At 47.1% G+C, this 18,280-nt stretch overlaps 1 protein-coding gene across 1 annotated transcript in view; it reads left to right on the forward strand.

Annotated features, from left to right (window-relative positions):
- The window catches only part of MDGA1 (MAM domain containing glycosylphosphatidylinositol anchor 1), a 148,825-nt gene that overhangs the window by 87,283 nt on the left and 43,262 nt on the right, over window positions 1–18,280 (forward strand). Inside the window, exons 10-11 of the mRNA XM_071428393.1 lie at window positions 4,820–5,089; window positions 8,817–8,968. Of these exons, the coding sequence (XP_071284494.1) occupies window positions 4,820–5,089; window positions 8,817–8,968 (422 nt within the window). The remainder of the gene's footprint in view (window positions 1–4,819; window positions 5,090–8,816; window positions 8,969–18,280) is intronic.

The following is an 18,280-nucleotide window of genomic DNA, read 5'->3' on the forward strand; positions in this document are numbered from 1 at the left end:
TGGGTAGGGTGGGATGAGAGCTGCTGAAATTAAGCAGCTTTCTAATCCAGCACAGCTTGCTATTTTCATCACTCGTGTCACATACTGCACTGTCTAGATTTAAATAAAAATTTAAAGACTGGTTCTAAAGGATAGAGGAGAGTGTGTTTCTCACAGACAAGGAAGACTGGGCTACGAGTGGAAGGAGCAGGATATGGGTCCCAATATAGAAGGTATAGTGAAGGTGAGGATGAAGGACTCCTGCACTGCTTTTGTCTGATCTGTGTGTGTGTGACCTTGATTAGGACATGTCTTCATGCCTCTCCTTTTCCCCATGACATTGCTGTGCTGTGGTGGTCTCTGCAGCAGAGGAGGTGTTGTGGGAAGTAAATTCCTGTAGCAAAATAAGAATGTAGCAGCCCATGGCAGCTGCACACACTGGCGGTACAGTGCTGGCAGCTCACCACCCACAGAGATGGCTGTTGTCAGCTGTACATGGCTACACGGGGGACAAGGCTGCTTGTGAGTCAGAAAGCAGATTATGAGAGAGCTCCCTAGCTCTGACAACCTTTCCACAACAAGCCAGCATTTGAGATTTGGTCAGGTTATGCTATTCACTGTTACCAAACTGCAGTGGGGAAGCAGAATTTGCATGTGTCTTGCATAGTAGTGCTGTCCTGTGATGTCTAGGATGTTCAACCTTCTCAATTATTGCCTGAACAATTTGTGTGACATCCGTTCACTCAATGCTCCCCTGTTCTGCAGATCCTGGTTTGTCTTTAAGCTTGTCACTGATTTCTGGGCATAAGTCCACTTCAACAGGCGCCTTTCTTTGCCTTTCATACATACTGGATTGAGCAGCCTCATGACAACATTGCCAGTTTCTAATTTATGGGAATTTTTTTCTCTCTATTTACCCCATGAGTAAAAAGCTTCAAAGTGCATCTCTGCTATCCTGGGATGCTCTGACTTCATCACTGGTGAAAGAAACATCCCTGCCTTCTGGGGGGCATCTGAATTTGATGGGAACCTGCAGCAATCTGACAGCGTTGCAAGGACCAAGTATCCCTTGCTGAGCTACACCCAAGCAGGACAGCACAGTGACAGTGAAAGGAGAGACTGTGGTCTCTCCATTGAGCTCCTGTAAGGAAAAGCCCCAGTTTAGTTTTGCCCTTTCTCAAGGCTAAAACTAAAATAGACTTAAACCAAGCAGACCATAACTCTGAACTGTGCGAAGACACTTCTGTCTCACCTAGAAGGATTAGCATTTCTGGTTATTTCCAGTAAAACTGAAAAAATAAGATGTTAATGGGACACAAAGCAGCACTCCTTGGTGCTTGACATCTCGCTGTTGTACTTCCCTCACCGCTGCCCTCATCACTGTGAGCCATGTTAGCTCACCAGCCCTTTGGTGCAGAGCATCTGCTCTGGCTCACAGCGAGGAGCTGCCTGCAGCCCAGCTTTGTTTTAGGGTGCCTGGCATGCTGGAGTAGGTTGCCTGGGTTTGGCTCACTAGAATTGCTCCTAACCAGCTAATTCTGCTGCAAAGGCAGAGCGCCCTGCCTTGTGTTCTGCAGCAGCAGCATCTTAACAAGGTTGGTGAAGGACCCTCAGTTCAACACTGCCTCTTTACCCCTTTCATCACTGCTGTTGCCAGCAAGCTCTTCCAGAGTTAGGCTGTGTTCTGAGAGAGAGCAGTAATTGTCTATAATTGTTTGCTGTGTTTCTTGCCAAGGGATCCTGAAGTTCTCTATGTGCACAGAGGTTTTTTACCTTCTGGAAGCCTAGCAACTTGCTGCCTGCAGTGTGGAGGCTGCTTAACAGAGCACTTCTGATACAGGTGCTGGATTTCAAGGGAGATACAGGAAGGCATTTGAGGGGCCTCTGGATGAGGACTCACCTTTGGAACTGGGCTAAAAACTTAAAGAGCATCATAGCAGCTTAGCAAGCCAGAATAGCCAAATACAACTTCCTTATAGCCAGCAGAAATGCTGCTTCCCCGTGAGTATAAGAGGCACCTTGAAAATCATTATCCTTTTTGCAGCTCCCTAAAGGTGTCCATGCAGGGCTCTCACAGGTCTCTCCTCCAAGACAGCCCCCATGTCAGGTGTACTGGAGCTGTTCAGTTCCCAGTTCTGGGGAGTAGCAGCACCAGCTCATTTAGACAAGCTTTCTTTTGCCTTTAAGCCAGAGAAAAGAACAGAAACAGAAAAGGCTGTGTTGTTAGCAGTCAGGTTTTATGGACTGAATCCCTGCCTTTGTGGTGAGTCTGCCTTTTGTGTTTAACCTCCTTGAACAAGTGTGAGCTCCCCAGTAGGCATTGGAGGCCAGAGCTGGTGTCTGGCTCTGTAATTGCTGTTGACCTTCCTTTGTTTTCATATCCATTGGGAACCTTGGGGAATAACTGACCCCTGGTGTAGTTCTCTATACTTTGTAGTGGTGGGATAACCTGCTTCAGCGCTCTCTCCAGAAAACCCAGGAACTCCAGGACTACCTGCAGAGTTAATATTTGTTGGGTGTTTTCTAGTGCAAGAGACAAGAGGAGAAAATATAATCAATTTTTAATTGATAGACACTTTCAGACATTCCCTTTGCAAGATGGTAATATAGTCCTGGAGCCTGTCCCAGTGCAAATCAAGGAAATCCCATTTTCCAACTGAAGAAGACTAAATATCTTCTGCATCCTTGGGCTGCCCTGCTGTTCCAGTGACCTAAGGAAGCCTCTGGAGGATCCCGGCCCTGATCCTCTGTGACCCTTTACCAGCCCCAGACACTCCCGCAGTGTGCCCTGGGAGGGCACTTTCCTTGCAGCACATCCTTGCAGGTGCACTTTGTCCAGTTTCAGACCTTTTCCTCTGTCCCAGCCCCATACCTGGCACAGTTAGATTCAGTGAGGGAAGCTGCTTTCCAACCCCTCTCGCTCTTCTTCAGGAGACAGACTGCTCTGAGTACATCTGAAGTGGCTGTGCCATTTTTTTGAGCCTTCTTTTTTCTCTTCTCTCCCCTTTTTCTCTTTCTTTTCCCTATATCACCAGCTGGCCTAGATTATAATGTGAGACCCCACTGGCTTCAATTAAGGATCAGATGTGACTGAAGAAATGGGATTGCAGCTAGGGATGGAGATGATACATGCATGGCACTAGGTCTAATCAAACAACTTCTCACATTATTCTCACTGTGAGGTGGGAGACATGTGAGCCAAAGGCAAGTCAGCACTCGAAGCACTGGCAGGAAAGCACACATCCCCAGGAAAGCCATCCCTAATGAGCTGACCGTGCCGCTCAGCACGGCAGCCCCAGCTCAGGCAGGGCTGCTTTTAATCCACCTAAGCACAGCAAAGAGCCCAAAGACTTAGAGCTGAGAACAAGGTACCTGGAAAACAATCAGCCACATCAAACAAAGGCTGCCGGGGGGGGATGATGGGGATGATTGTACACGGGATACCCACAGATGCATTTGTGCTCCCTGGAGATGGGACACTGCGTGCCCACACATGGGACAGTGCATGCAGCACCTTCATCTGTGGTGAAGACAGAGATGTCACTAGTGTCACAGAGCTGTTGGGTCTTGCTGGGGTCAGGCTATGGGAGGAGACTGGTGTGCTGAAGCCCTTCCCAGCACAGCTCTGTTCAGGGCAGCAGGGATGCAGAGTGACCCATGGTTGTTGGTGGACCCATGTTATGTAACTGCTGCAGATGCTGTGTGTTGCATGTTTTTGGGCCTGGCTGTGCTTGGCAACTCTGTGGACCTTTAGAGGAGGCAGATGCTCTGTGGGCATAGAAACCGTGGAAGAGCACTTGCTTTGAACCTGGAGAAGGTCAGCTGTGATTGTGCTGAAACTGCTATAAATCAGTTCTCCCTCTTACATTCAGGCTAACAGCTGTTTTGTGTTCAGGAAGCTTTCCTCATTTTAGATGGAGAGCTTCTGTTTATCCCCATGCTGTAATGTTTTAATTAAGAGTTTATTGCAAGTGAAACATGTCTATCAGAGACAGTGGGGATTTAAGTCCTCTCATTGCGTTAAATAAGGAATAACCCAAACAGTACCAATCCAACTTTCTCCTTGCTGTGCCTCAACCATGCCCAAATCATGAGTTTACCATAAATTCTTACAAGTGCTAAAGAAGTGCAAAAGACATAGTAGTCTCCCTTTGCTGAGGAGGTGAGCACACATCACCATTCCCATTCTCACACTACTGGCAGTGAAGCTGACATGGATAGATGTGACTCACCTCCCAACATCAGGGAATTATTGCTAGAGATAAAAATAGGACCCAGAGTCCCTGTAGCCAGTCCGTGATGTGTTGTATTGATGTAGTTGGGAGGGGCCCTCCAAAACCCTTTCAGGTCTGTAGGGAGAGCTGGTGCAGATCCCTCCGTCTACATTATAAAGGGAGTGTCCTTGATAACCCTGCCAAACACTGACAAGAAGGAATGACTGCTTGGGAACTTACCTATCTGCTCAGGGAGTGCATTTTGTGCTGTATAACAGGACCAGTCATTCTGATTAGATCTGAGGATTGAATCCAAGCTGTGATACAGCTGCTGGTGCTGCAGTTCTCACATGAGAGAGCAGAGCTTGGTAGCTCCTCCAAGCAGTGCTCAGTGTGGGATGAGTGCTTGCTAAAGGTTACCACTGCCTCAGAAGTGGGAGAGAGGTAGAATGTGGCCCCAGCCCAGTCAGAATGGATTGTCAGACGACTTTTGCTTTTGGTGTGATGGATCCTGGCTTCAACCCCTTGGAAATCATAGGTACCTGTCTTGTCAGAGGTGCTCGGGGTGACCGTGCTGGGTGAGGCGGCTGCTCCCTGGTGAATCCCTGTCTGTTGCCCTGTTCCAGTCCCCCCTGTGGTGGAGCCGGCCTTCCAGGACGTACGGCAGGGCATGGGGCACAGCGTCACCCTGCGCTGCACCATGCTCAAGGGCAGCCCCATGAAGGTGGCCACCTCCATCTGGCGCTTCAACGGGAGCCTCCTGGCGCAGCCCCTGGCAGAGCAGCAGGACTACTCGGAGCTCAAGGTGGACAGCGTCAGCCGGGAGACCAGCGGGAACTACGAGTGCAGCATCTCCAACGACGTGGGGGTCTCCACCTGCCTCTTCCAGGTGTCTGGTAAGTCACAGAATGCACATCAGAGCAAGCTGTTGGATGGGGTCATGTATCGATGCAGGGGACCCCCAGCCAGGGAATAATGTGCTCTGACTCCATGATTCAGGTGGCTGAACAATTGCTTTATTAAGCTATATTATATTACACTAATACTATACTACAACTATACTAAAGAAATACTCAGGAAAACCCCGTGACTGTCTGGAGACAGCCATGACACAGCTTTGACCTAACTGGCCAATCAATCCAAACAATCATCACCTTCAGTAAACAATCTCCATAACACATTCCACATGTGCCAAACAACAGGAGCAGCAAGTAGAGATAAGAATTGTTTTCTCTTCTTCTCTGAGCTTCTCACTGCCTTTCCCAGGAAAAATCCTGGGAGAGAGAATTATGTCTCTCTCTGTTCAGAGAATGTGAATAGCACAGTCATAGGAAGCTTGCTCCTCATAAACTGGTGCCACTACATGAGTCTATTGCTTCCTGTGTGCCCAGCATTCTGTTCAGGAGGAATAATTTTCCATAAGCCAGCAGAGAGATCTGTCTCCATCATTCAGGCAGATGGACCTGGAGAAGCTAAGTGCTAGCCCCTGTTAGATTTTAGCAGTGTTTGACCACTTACAGGACTTAAACTCAAGGCCACAATCAGCTTTGAAGCTTAGACAACCTGTGTCATCGATAAGTATTGACCAAGAGGAAGTGAAAAGCTCTGTAGATCCCTCCAAGAGGCTCCAAACCATCTGATTTCCTCTTTAAAAGTAAAGAAAGAAACAAAACCAAAACCTGTATTATGTGTTCCCGTGCCTTCTCTATGACTCCTGTCTGTCTGTGTCTCACAGTGCTTTCTAGAAAAAGCATGAGCTGGGAATAGTTGCTAGTCCACAGTGGATTTGCTGCTCAGTTTTCTTTGAATCCATCATCCACTGTAACTGACCTCCTCTGCAGCATCTGCAACTGCACAGAGGGATGGCAGACTTATAGCATCTAAAACTGCACATCTGACCTGGCCTCTCCAGCTGATCATTAAATCTGCTTTTCCCATGACCCCAGAACTGACTTGGGCACAATTTTCTAGAAGAGCTCTCCTATGAAGTTGCCTTAATAAGCAATAAATTCAGTCCAAATACTCAGGTTTGAGTCCAGGCCAATTTATAATACTTTTCAAGCCTGGGTTGAGAAAAATGAGAATGAATAACATCCAGAGAGGCCTGATTTTGAAGCAAGCCTTTCCTAGGGTTTGGGAAAGCTCAGGTATGCTGTAACTCTGGGATGCTTACAGAAATGGGGGAACCCAAACTACTTTTACTATTTGGGTCCCTTTTCAGGACCGTGCTCTCACCCCTTGAGATTTCCTGGCATTTGTCTTGCAGCAAATTTTGCTTGAAAGCTTTGGCCCTCTCTACCCTCTCTACCCTTTTCATATGCTTGTAACTCTCGCATCACTAAGTGATAGCAAACCAAATCCCTCTATCACAGAAAACTGCATCCCTATCAAGCCTGGGAATGCTCCCAGGAATTTCTCACTGGTGGCAGCAACAAATACTCATTGGCACCCCGTGTGCCATGCTGTGCCTCAGATAAGATCCCCTCAGCAGAAAGTAGGATTCATGCCTAGAGACACTGATCAGGAAAGCAGCAAGCCTTTATTTTTCCTGCATCCCTTCTCCTTTTCCAAGACATTGATATCTGATTGTAGCTGTTCAACTCCAGACATCTCTGCCTGTGTCCTGGACAGTTACAAATTAATCAAGCCTTCTGAGCCTGTAGAGCAACCTGAAAAATATTCCAGTGACTAGACTGCTCTACTTGGACACAGGATTGCAGGAGTTTTAATTCCCATCAACCACAGCCTTCCCATCTGAGCAGAGAAAGTGGCATGGTCTCTTTTTGTTTCTGTTTCTTCTCTGTGGAAAAAAATACCAAAAACCTTCCTATGCAACAGAAAGCGACTCATTTTTGACTGTGGGGCATTCAGGTGCACTGAAAATACAGTACATGTATCTGACATGTATCTGACCAGGATGGGATTCTTTTCTTCTATGGATGAATGATTAGGTTTCCAAAATGTTTTGGAAGGATGGTGAAACATCCAACCCATTCCTCTTGAGGAAGTTACCAGGGCAGCCCCTGCTGTTCATCATCTGCTCCCTCACTAGCCACAAGCACAGAAGAGCCTCAAAGAGAGACATGGATAATCTTCAGCTTTTCCCATCAGCTGTAAGCAAAAGACAAAACTTTCCAGCAGTAGTAAAAGCTTCCAGAAGGCAGTTCTGAAAGTATTTTGATATGCAGCAATTCTATCAAAAAGCACCTGTTTTTTCTAGCTTCTATTTCTATCTTGTAGTCAATTAATAATGAATTAATATCATGCAAGATGATGATTATCATCAGTTCTGATTTTATTCCGAAATCCATTATAAAGCTTGACTTCCATAGTCAATACAAGTTGAATAAGCAGCAATTAGTCTCTGAGGTGGTTCTGAACTTCTTGTTTGCGCAAAAATTCAAGTCAATAAAAATAATAAGAGAAAAAGGACTTGGAAATAAATATCAATATTATACATCTGAGTTCATAAAAAATAAACATTGAATCCTGTCGAGCCTAATTATAACCACACAGAATGGCAGGGCCGGTGATTCAAGTGGAAAGGTGCAGCAGACATCCTGAGGAGGTGGTGTTTATTCCTGTTCTGCTCTCCACCATCCCCTGCTGCCCAGGCACCTTTCTGGTCTCTGCTGGTTCAAACTGGACCTGAACCCGGACAGTTGTCTTTCATTCAGGTCCGACTCCTGCCTGGCTCAGGACAGGACCTGCCAAAAATTGAAGTTCACTGGGTGAAATTATCATAATTTCAAATAGGGCAAAACCAGTTGTGGGTAAGACCTTGAGTTGCCTGTGCTCCCTGTGCATTAGTCCTCCAGCTGCTGGGCTGCATGGCAGGAGCCTTCAAATTCTGTTTGGTCGTGATTCAGGACAGAAACTGCTGGGGAAATGACGGGTAGTCCCTTCTTCTCTGAACTGCTCGTTTTCTCTCTGGTACGTCTTTCCTTCTGTGTTTCCCTTCTCCAGCTGCACTTTGTTTTTAAGGAGAGACATGGGTTTGAAAAAGACATCTCCGCCCCTGTCAAAGCTCCCACTGCTTTTACCCAGGCTGAGGTCAGTGTCCTCTTTGCTGCCGAGTTGACTGTTGTGTTACAAAGAGGCTGGAGCACTGTGTTGCCAAGGCAGGGAGATGCAGAAGGAGCAAGGTCTCCTTTTTAATGCCATGGTCTCTGTGTGATAAATAACACTTTTCCTATGACCTACTGGCCAAATGATCTTTCCTCAGGGTTTGTTAGCAGGAGTCTCTGTAAAGCAGCAGATGAAACGGGAGAAATGCCAGTTTAAAGCTGTTACTTCAATCTAAACTACAAAGCAAGAGAGAAAAGATTAGAGCTGGTTCCAGCTGGAGAACTGGAGTTGTTCCCACCTTCTCAGGTGCTGGTCATGTCCCACTGGTGTTGCAGGGCTACTAATCCTCCCAACAGTTTAGGCTGTGAAAGCAGTAGTGATTCACAGAAAACAGTGGCACATTTGTGCAAAGTAAAGGTGTCCATTGTGTTAGAGGCAGGTCGATAAGCTGGGTGAGTGAAGCTCTTCCACTCTCACCACGTGTCTTTGTAATTTCTGTTCCCCTTGATCCCACTCTTTTACTTTCCTCCCTCTTTTTTCTTTTCTCCCCTCCAGCAAAAGCTTATAGCCCAGAGTTTTACTATGACACTCCCAACCCCACCTTGAGCCAGAGGCAATCCAAGAATTACTCTTACGTCTTGCAGTGGACCCAGAAGGAGCCTGATGCTGTGGATCCCATCCTCAAGTACCGCCTGGAAGTCCGGCAGGTAAGGTCTGCTCTCCTGTAGCCCCAGCATATGGCCTTTCAGGAGGCAATTACACCAATGTTTTCTTGCTGATCGAGAGCTGAAAGTGATGAAATTGGCAGATCCTGACAGTCTTGCACCTTTTCCACTGAATGGAAGAGATAGGCCAAGTGCACAGCTCAGTTTTCACTTTTTCCTTTGGGGTTGGGTACAGTTGAGGTCTTTCAAAGCCCTGTGGCCCCAGTTGGGCTGTTCATGCTCAGTGTTTTGAATGGGGTTTCAGTGGGAACAATGCCTTACAGTCATTAGTTGGTGGTGTAGATTTTGTAGGCCAAAGATTCAAACGAGTGGAATTCCATCCTCCTCACTCGTATGGAAAAAAGGGAATAAGCTGAAGAGCTCTCCAGGCAGGAACTGCAGGAAGAAGTCAATGGCTGTTTGTGTTGCAGAAGGGCTTTCATCCTGTCACACTAACTAAGCTATTTGGACTGTATGAACTCTGCAGGGGAAGAGAAGTGGGTTTCAAGTCTTCTGAGTTTGAAGGAAAATCATACTGGGGGTTGGGGGCTGGGGTAGAGAACTGAGTGAAATCTGAAGACATCACTGGTTGGAGAAGGTTAGGGAAAAGAGTTTGATGTGTTTAAAGAGCACATTATCTTAGCAGGATTGCCAGGTGCTTTCATCCACACCCAGCAAAGTGCCCGCATTCAACATTTTGGAAAAATGGGGACACTTAAAATTGGTGGTTCGTACCATTCACTGGTAGCTGAGTAGCAAATGCATTTTGCAAGGAAAATTTTGTTTACTGTAGATAGAAAACAAAATAATTAAAAAGATTCAAGTGTCTCTTTCCTCTAGTTCTGCACAGTAGGCTCCAGTTTTATGTCTCCATTTGATTGTGAGCTCTCTGGGGTGGGACAGCCTTTGTTTGTTACTCACACTGTATGGAGCACGTTGTCAGTACTTAATAATAATACAGGACCCGGGGGAGCCTCTAATAATGAAGGCAGTTTGTCATAGTAGATCTTCCCTCTGAGCCAAGTTTTGCTATTATCAGCACTGCAACTCAATGAACAAATTTGTGGGTTTTATCCTTCTCCAGTAAGTTGAGGTTTTTTTCCTTTTTGCACAGTGTCTAAAAGTAATCTTGGTTCTATCCTTCTTTGAGCTCCTACTAAAAGGGATCAAGAGAAGGGAAGATCACTTTTCTGCTTTAAGTTATGACATGGAGGGAGCTGAGTGCCATGCAAATTTAAACACACACACCCAGTTTGGTTCATACCCCACTGGTTACTGCCGTTACTGTTTTGTAGCATCACGATGTAGCTGTGACTACTGAGTGTTGTGTTTTAGAGGAGCATGGTACTGAGGCCCTGCTGTAGCCCAGTCATATGTATGGGAAAGCTCTTGGAAATGGCTACAGGTGTCATCCTGGTGGCCTGGGACTGAATAAGGATAGGCAGAGAGAGGAGGAGAGAGGGAAGCTTTGTAAACACTTCTCGTCAAGCACGAGAAGGAAACACTTTGTTGTGATACTGCTGTAAAAAATGAACCCTTCCCTGGATGAAACTAAGGCACATTGGAAAAGGTTTTCATGGCATTGCCTCCTCCTGGCTTTTCTCCAGTGAAAACATTTGCATTTCATGGTGAGGTCTCCACTTCCATGAGCCATACTGAGGTCTTATGGAGCCCTTTTCATTTCCTTGTCCCAGAGGATCACATCCCCTCTCACATCCAGCCTGCTGCTTCCCTCTGTTCATGTGCTGCCTTCCTGGTGTTTTCATTGTGACATCTCACTTGGGCTCCAAGCAGCCTTGTGCCACCTTCTGACCTTTAACTCCTTCCCTTGCTCCATCACCTTCTCTCATTCCTGCAGATTCTGCTGCTTTATCACATCTTCTTCTCTGTGCTGGGGCCCCTGGACTAAGTTGTGCATCCTTCTGTTCCGTTGTTGGACTGCAAAACGTAGTGGCCTTAGTGAATATAACTGAAAAGCTCAAAAGCCTAAAAGTGTTACTGACTGGAGAGCTCTTAAGAAAGGGGATTTGTCTGCCTGAGCATGGAGCTGCTGTTTGCCTGTGCACACTCCTCACTGGACGTGCTGGCTTTCCAGGCATGAGCTGTGGTGGCACAAAAACCCTCCTAGAGAGCTCAGATTGGAGTGGAATATTCTCCTTAGGTGAAACGGGCCTTACACGTGGCCAGACACAAGTGATTTATTCCCAGCATCAAGCTGGGGAAAGCTCACCCAGCCAGCCAACCCACTTTCTCCCCCAGTCCCTGGAGTTCTGCAGCCCCAGTGATCATGGCAGGGGCTCTTCAGGACGAATGAATGTGGCAGCCTGCAGTCTTGGGTTGGTGAGGGGCTGTCAGGGGGAAGAGTGGATGAAAAGAGGAGAATTAACTCTTGCTGAGCTGGAATGCAAAAGGCAACCTGCTGGGATGCCCACTGGTTGCAATTTAGTTTGCTAGTTTTCATTTCACACTCCCTGGTTTGCTCAAGGAGCTCTTGGCATATGTAATGTGAAGATGCCCAAGTAGCAGGATGCTTTGCAAGGCACCTGGGAACGCTTGAATTAAATTTGCTTGCTGCAGCTGCTGAAATTGGGGCTGGGTGAGAGTCAGAGTGCTGCTTATTAATTGGCTGGCGCCATGCCTCCTCCAATTCTTCCTGTTCAGAAGCTTCCTAGGGCATTTCTGGGGGGATTGCAAGCAGTCTGGGGGAATTTGGTTTCCTAAGCAATGTGTGGGGGCTCCCAGCAAGATGGGCAGATGCACTTCCACCAGAGCTGATTGTTCCCAGTGCTGCAGAGTGGGCTGAGCGGCACAACAGACACACCAGTGCCAGCAGAATAAGAATTAACTTTTGATTAAAACCATATAGGCAACTTGACAGCTTGGAGCCACTGACCCAGGAAAGTGCATATGATAGCAACTTGGAGCAAGCTTCTTGTGAAGCCTCTACTCTACATCCCAGCAAAGAGGCTGTAATTTCCTGGAGGGTACCATTCAGGTGGGCTTAGGCAGTGGCATTGCTGATGACAATTCAGAGGGGAAAACGTGCCCAGCGAAGAACAGCAGGGGCCTCACAGCCATCTGTCCTGACAGCTTGGGTGGTTTTTCCTTTCTTGCTGCAAGGCAACTGATCCAAATGCCAACCACCTTGCTCCACCTTACCCAGTGACCTCGATGAGGTCACAGCCTTGGGTGGTTTGGTTGTGGGCAGATGCCACAAGGCTTTAGGGCTATTTGTTTGGTCCACTTTTTTTTCTTCCATGTATTCTTGCAGTGTAGAAAAGGCTATGAAGTACTGCCTTCCAACTGAAAATTATTTTCATTGCTTGGGGATTCAAAGCAGCCTTCCCAAACCAGATCTTTGCTTAAAAAATAAAAAGCCTTTTAATTTGCTTGTTTTCTCTATGTATTTTATACCCGTCCCAGGGCTCTGCTCTAACATTAAAGAGAAATGAAAAGCCATCTAATACTGCAAGCAGGTTGCATCATGGAGGAAAGATCTAAGTTGGGCTGGTGGTTATGGTTTTGGGGGATTTTTGTGGCAGAATAACTGTGCACTTAATGAGCTGGAATCCATCTGTGACCTGAGGCTGCAAGAGAAAGAGGAAGGAGAAGCTCTTGGTGCAGTAGGAAAGTTTAATCTTCATTGTTCCCCTCAAGGCGACCTGAGGCTGCTGTGTACCTTCTCATACACAGGCTCAGGCCAGAACTGGGCCAGCTTTATATATTCCTGGCTTTCCCCTCCTCAGAGCAGGCTGAGTCTACATGCCAGACAGACCCCTGAAATTTGCACTGGGCCAGGCCCCAGACCTATTTGCTAAATTGCTCCCTGGGTTGTCACTTCAGATTAATTCCTGTCAGGGAGACCATCTAATGAGACTGGCCCTGTGCAATGCCTGAGTAATTGTATGGTCCCTCTTTGTTTCTGCTTACATCCCCTCCATGTTGGATAAACATTCCCTGCTGTCTACAAAACTCATCTGGGCTTGGGAGCCGGCTGCCACTTGCCTCATCAGCCATCCAGAGCAGCATTAATGAGAGCTGCGGCCGTGGGGAGCCTGCATACCATGTGGGGAGGTGACAGATAACAGAGCAGTTGGGACAGACACAGGACAGGGGCGTTAGCAGGAATTTAATGACTGTGATTAGAGTGGAAGGTTAACTCTGCTGATGGCCATCCCAGCACAGCGGGAGAGGTTTTATGCCAAGGTCCACGGACTATGGATCTGTATCACTTAATTTCTTCCTCTGAGTTGTTCTTTTTCTCTCCTCTGAGCCCACTTGGGCAGTTTCTGTCTGCTGCAGCCTTTGGTTTCATGGGCTCCTGGAGGCAGTCAGCCCTCAGCAGGCAGGGGCGTCTCTCCCTCTATGCACAGAGCAGGGGTGGTACTGCACCACAGGGAGGGTGAACAGCAGTGCACCTGCCCACACTTCCCTGTGAATGTTTGTTTGAGAATGCCTTTGGGTCATAGGTTAGAAATGCTGTGACTGCAGAAAGGTGATGTACTTGAGCAGTGGTGGCTCTTGTAGCAGCCCAGCGGTGTATCCTGGGCTGAACAAAATTCCTTTTCTTGAACAAAATTCCTTTTCTTCTGCACATGCAGCCATGGCTTCAGGCAAGGATCGAAAAACGAGCAGCTGGTGCCTTAGGGGGTGCCTGGGGGCTGCACCTCGGAGTGAGGGAGGGAGGAGGACAGGACACCAAAGGCTTGGTGAGGAGGCAGCTCTGCACAAGGCAGAGTTCAGTGTGGCAGAACTCGCTTTACAAAGGCTCTGACATTTTGCTGGCTCCACAGCACAACGCTGCCATTGCCAAGGCAACCGCTGCAGACCAGGTTGGGTCCGCAGCCCTCATCCCAAGGCTCTCTGGTGCATTGTGACCCCACTGGCCCCATCCTGTGCATTCCCACAGTACTATTGCAGGGAGGTTTTCAGCTGGGGGATGCTGCAAGAGTTAAGGAGATGATATCTGGTTTAGGACTTAACTAAAAAGCAGTCAGGGCTATCCTAGTTTTCATACTAGAAAATGAAAAGCTTAAAGAAGAGTTGTAGCTTGTGAGTGAGGGAGGTATCCATCCTGCTCTGGATAAAATATGCTGTGTGGTGCACTGGCCTGGTGTTACCTGGAAAAAGGGAATATGGTGCCACATCCACCAAAAAATCCTCCAGCTGACAGGCTGCTTAATTGGACAGGCCAGTTTGATGTCCAAGGTAGGACCCAGACTGGGCACATGGAACAAGGATGTGTGAGTTCATTTACCCAGAGCATCACAGTTACAGCTGGCTGCAACCAGGAAGGGAGTGTGGCTTTTCCTGAAGCCGCACATGGTAGCCTCATCATTGCACTTGATACAGGCTCTGCTGGTGCTCTCTCACTGGTGTTAGGACTGGGGACTCCAGTGACTTGGCTTCACAGTGTTTGCCCAGCACTGAATCTCAAAGCAGACCTTCTGTTACAGGATGGTTCATAAGTCACATCTGTCAGAAAGCTTCTCTGGTCCTCTCTTCTTCTTTTGCCTCCCTTGTCTGCCAGTTTGATGCTTGATCACAGGCTGCTGTCATATTGGATATCAAATCAACACAATTCCATCTACCTGCAGAACCATCCTCTGTAGTGGAAAAGGTCTTTTTTTTAAGCTCTAACTATCCTATCTCCCTACTGATGCTCCTTTTTTTAATTTCAACTTTTGTTGAGGCAGTAAGAATAGGCAGATTATATCTGTGCTCTCAAGACAATTGCATTCAGTTGTGCTAGTGGCCTACGTGATGCTGGGCAGGATTCATCCCTTAGGAAAAGGTGGAAAAGGATGCAGAAATAAGCCAGTGCCAGTGGGAGGTGTGCTTGGTGGATGGTTTGAACAGCCATCACGATGCAAAGCCAGGGAAAGCAAGAGAGGGGAGAGGAGGCTCTGCCTTTCTAGGCTGCAGAGGAGGAGGGGTTTGGGACTGAGTGTCAGCTGCACGCCCCTGGAAGGAGAGCTGGCTGATCAATAACAAATGGTGGACAAGCAGTCCTTGAAGCTTAATAAGATTGCTGTGCAGGACCTGGAAGTGAAGCAGTGACTTTGCCACGGGCATGTGGGAGTGAAGACAGCAGGATCTTAGCTCAGCTGTGCTCTCTCTGCCTGGAAATGGGACACACCATCAGTCACTGCAGCTGATTACACATTGAGCCATCTCTATTTTCATCCCTAGCAATCTGTCACAGAAGGTGCTGCTAGAACAAGGTCTTCTCCACCTCTGTTATAAGGGAAGATCCCAGGATAGCTGAATGTTTGGTGGGGGTGGAAACAAGGAGCTTTTTCCATGTTTCATGTTTGTACTCTGTGTTGGCTAAGTTGACAGCAGCAGAGCCTCCACCAGCACAAAGGAAGGGAGTTTTCCCCTGGCCATTCCCACTCACTGCAGGTGGAGATGTCTGCCTGGCCATGGCTGCTGTTGGCTCTGTCAGCCAGAGGACCAGAGTGTTTCTACAAGGGTGGCCAGGAAAGCTTGGCACAGGCCTGACCAGCACTGATGGGTCAGGTGTGATCTCAGTGGAAATGACTGGTAGCCATTGGATAAGGTTTCCCCCTTTGGTAGTTTCCAGAGCCACAACTGGGACTTCTTCCCTTTGCCCGTGAGAACTTAGCAAATGATGCTTAACTACTGAATTAGTTTGATTAATTCTGTCTTTTTCCATTCACAAATTGCTCTTCAGTATGATACATGGTTTTTCTGAGCTGGTTTTCCAGTCCACAGGTCATTTGTAAGCAGTTAGTTGGAAAAATTAGTAATATGAGCGGTGGCAGATCAGTTATGCTTCAGTCTTAAGGTATCATTTCTCTTCTGTGATTATCCAAAGTAAGTAAAGTGTAGTTGATTGACCTTGGCTGGATGCCAGTTGCCCACCAAACTGCTCTATTATTCTCCCCTCCTCAGCAGTACAGGGGGAGAGAAAATAAGATTGAAAAAAACACGTGGGTCAAGATAAAGTCAGTTTAATAACCAACTTCTAAGGCCATGCACAGAATCAAAGGAAAACAATTGATTCTCTACTTCCCAACAGCAAGCAATTTCCAGTCCCTTTGTGGGAAGCAGGTCCTCAGTACATGCAGCAGTTGCTCTGGAAGACAAATGTCACAGCCATACTTTCATAATCCTTTGGTCAAATTGGATCAGCAGTCCTGGATATGACATTCCCTCCCAAGATCTTGCCCACCCCCAGCCTGCTGGTGAGGGGAGGGTGTTGGAGAGGCAGCACTGGTGCTGTGGGAACTCTGCTTAGCAGTAGCCAAAACACTGGTGTGTGATCAAGTTCTTTCTAGCTACCCACACAAAGCACAGCATTGTGAGGGCTCCTGTTGGGAAAATTACCTCTGTCTCAGCCAGATCCAAAGCCTAAGGTAACCTGCCCAAAACAAGGTAGGTGACAGTGTTACAAGGTGTCTGGCCATTCATCAGGTGCCTGGCAGAGAGATTTTGTCTTAGCATTAACTTTTTTAAGGACTGCTCCTGATGCCATTCAAGTACATAAATGGGCAAGAGGGAAAGCAGGATATTGTTTAGCTTTCCTAGTACAAGGGAATATTTCGAGCACATGTCCCAGTTTTAGCTGTGTTCAGAATAGTTACAGTGACTGAGAAGAGCAATTCAAATAATCTTGCTGGACAGGCTCATATGATCTTAAAACACATCTAGAAGGAAAATCTCATGTCTTTCTAGCTCCTAACACCACTGTTCAGTGTTCATTTTGGGTAAGAAAAATGTGAGAGAAGAGATAATCAGATTCCCCAAACCAATAGACTCCTCATAGCAGCTTTGCAGGGTACAGATGTTGTTTCCACACCACTGTGCTTGTTTGTATCCAGCAGGCTCTTGGCTTGTGTTTTACAGAGCTAAGTACAGAATGAAAAATGCTTACTCAGTATCAAAGTCAGTCTTTTTTGTGCATCTCTTATCCACACTCCTTCGGTGGCTTCAAGGGGTTCATGCTTGAGTATTGAGTCTTTCTGAAAGTCCCTGTTGATAGGCTGTGATGTGGCTTCCTCCTGTTTGCTCATCTGTTCTTTTTAGTAGTCAGTCCATGTTCCTCGTACTGCTTCACCATCTTTTCTTTATGGACCTTTGTGCCTTTTCCTGCTCCCCTTCCTATATTCCACCTCTTCCTTCTTTTGTTTCTGTTTCCTTTTTCTGGGTTTGTTCTGGGTTTTGTTTCTTTTTTCCCCTGGCTCTCACTTCCTAGAACACATTGGAGAGAAGAGATAAGAGTGTGTGAAGGGGAAGGGTTTGGAAGAGAGATGTAGTCTCTCCCACAGCTAGTCACAAATGGAAGGAGTAGGCACTAGATGGATGTTTTGGCTGTGTATCATAAAGAAATGAAGTGGGCAGCATGGAGCAATGTGAAGGGCTTTATGGGTCTCCCTGCATATCCTGTGCTGCCTCTGCCTCTTCTTTATAGACAGCCTAGAGGCTCTGGAATGATACTTACCTACAAACCTTCATTACAGGTACCAGACTGGAAAGTTCAGAGTCACACAAAAAGGTTGTTTCTGCTCCAGGAAGCATCAGCCCCATCCTTTATTAGTTGTTTTCAAGGGTGAAGGTGCCCTAACAGAGGGCTCTGCCAGGGTCTGTAGAGAAGAAATTAAGCTCCTGTTGGTGGAGCATGTCCTGCTTCCAAGTTACACCCATATTTTAGGCAATGTGGCTCAGAGCTCAACCTAACTGCAGCTGGGCAGACTTGGGCTGTGCAGAGCCAAATTGTTTTTTTTTTCTTGGAGTCAGAAGTGCTGACAGCACAGTGCATAGACACATGCATGAGTCTGGCTGCAAGCAGCCAGTGTGTCCAGTGCAAGGAAATTGGTGAAAGAGGAGACTGTGCTTACTGATGTAGGGATGGGTATAAAATTGGATCAGTAAGGCACCAAGCAGTGCTCATTTTCAGATGTGAGGCTCAAAAGAGTCTGGCACCATTGCTCTCTGCAAGAGGGGATGTGGAGGAACATGAGAGATGGTGTCTCTTACCCAGCTCGTGCCCATACAAAGGACAGAGAGGTGATCTCAGGCTCTGCCGTGCACAGTCAAGAGTCAGTACAGGCAGGAACTTGCAGTAAGAGTAGAGAGCTTCCAGTCTGAAGCAGAAGGGCTACACATGCCCTCAGGGTTGAAAATAAGGCTGTGAGACAGTAGAAGAGAGTCTCAGTTAAGGCTTGTGCTTGACTGCCTCTCTGACAGAGTGAAGGCTAGGTCTGTTCTTCCTGAGACCAGGAACATACGCTAATAAAATACATATTGCTTTCTGATCAGATCCTAATGAAAGACATTATTGAAGAGTGT

This window comes from Agelaius tricolor, unplaced genomic scaffold (genome assembly GCF_023055355.1).
Source record: "Agelaius tricolor isolate 1412-34295 unplaced genomic scaffold, bAgeTri1.0.p SCAF_1, whole genome shotgun sequence".
Lineage (NCBI taxonomy): Eukaryota > Metazoa > Chordata > Aves > Passeriformes > Icteridae > Agelaius > Agelaius tricolor.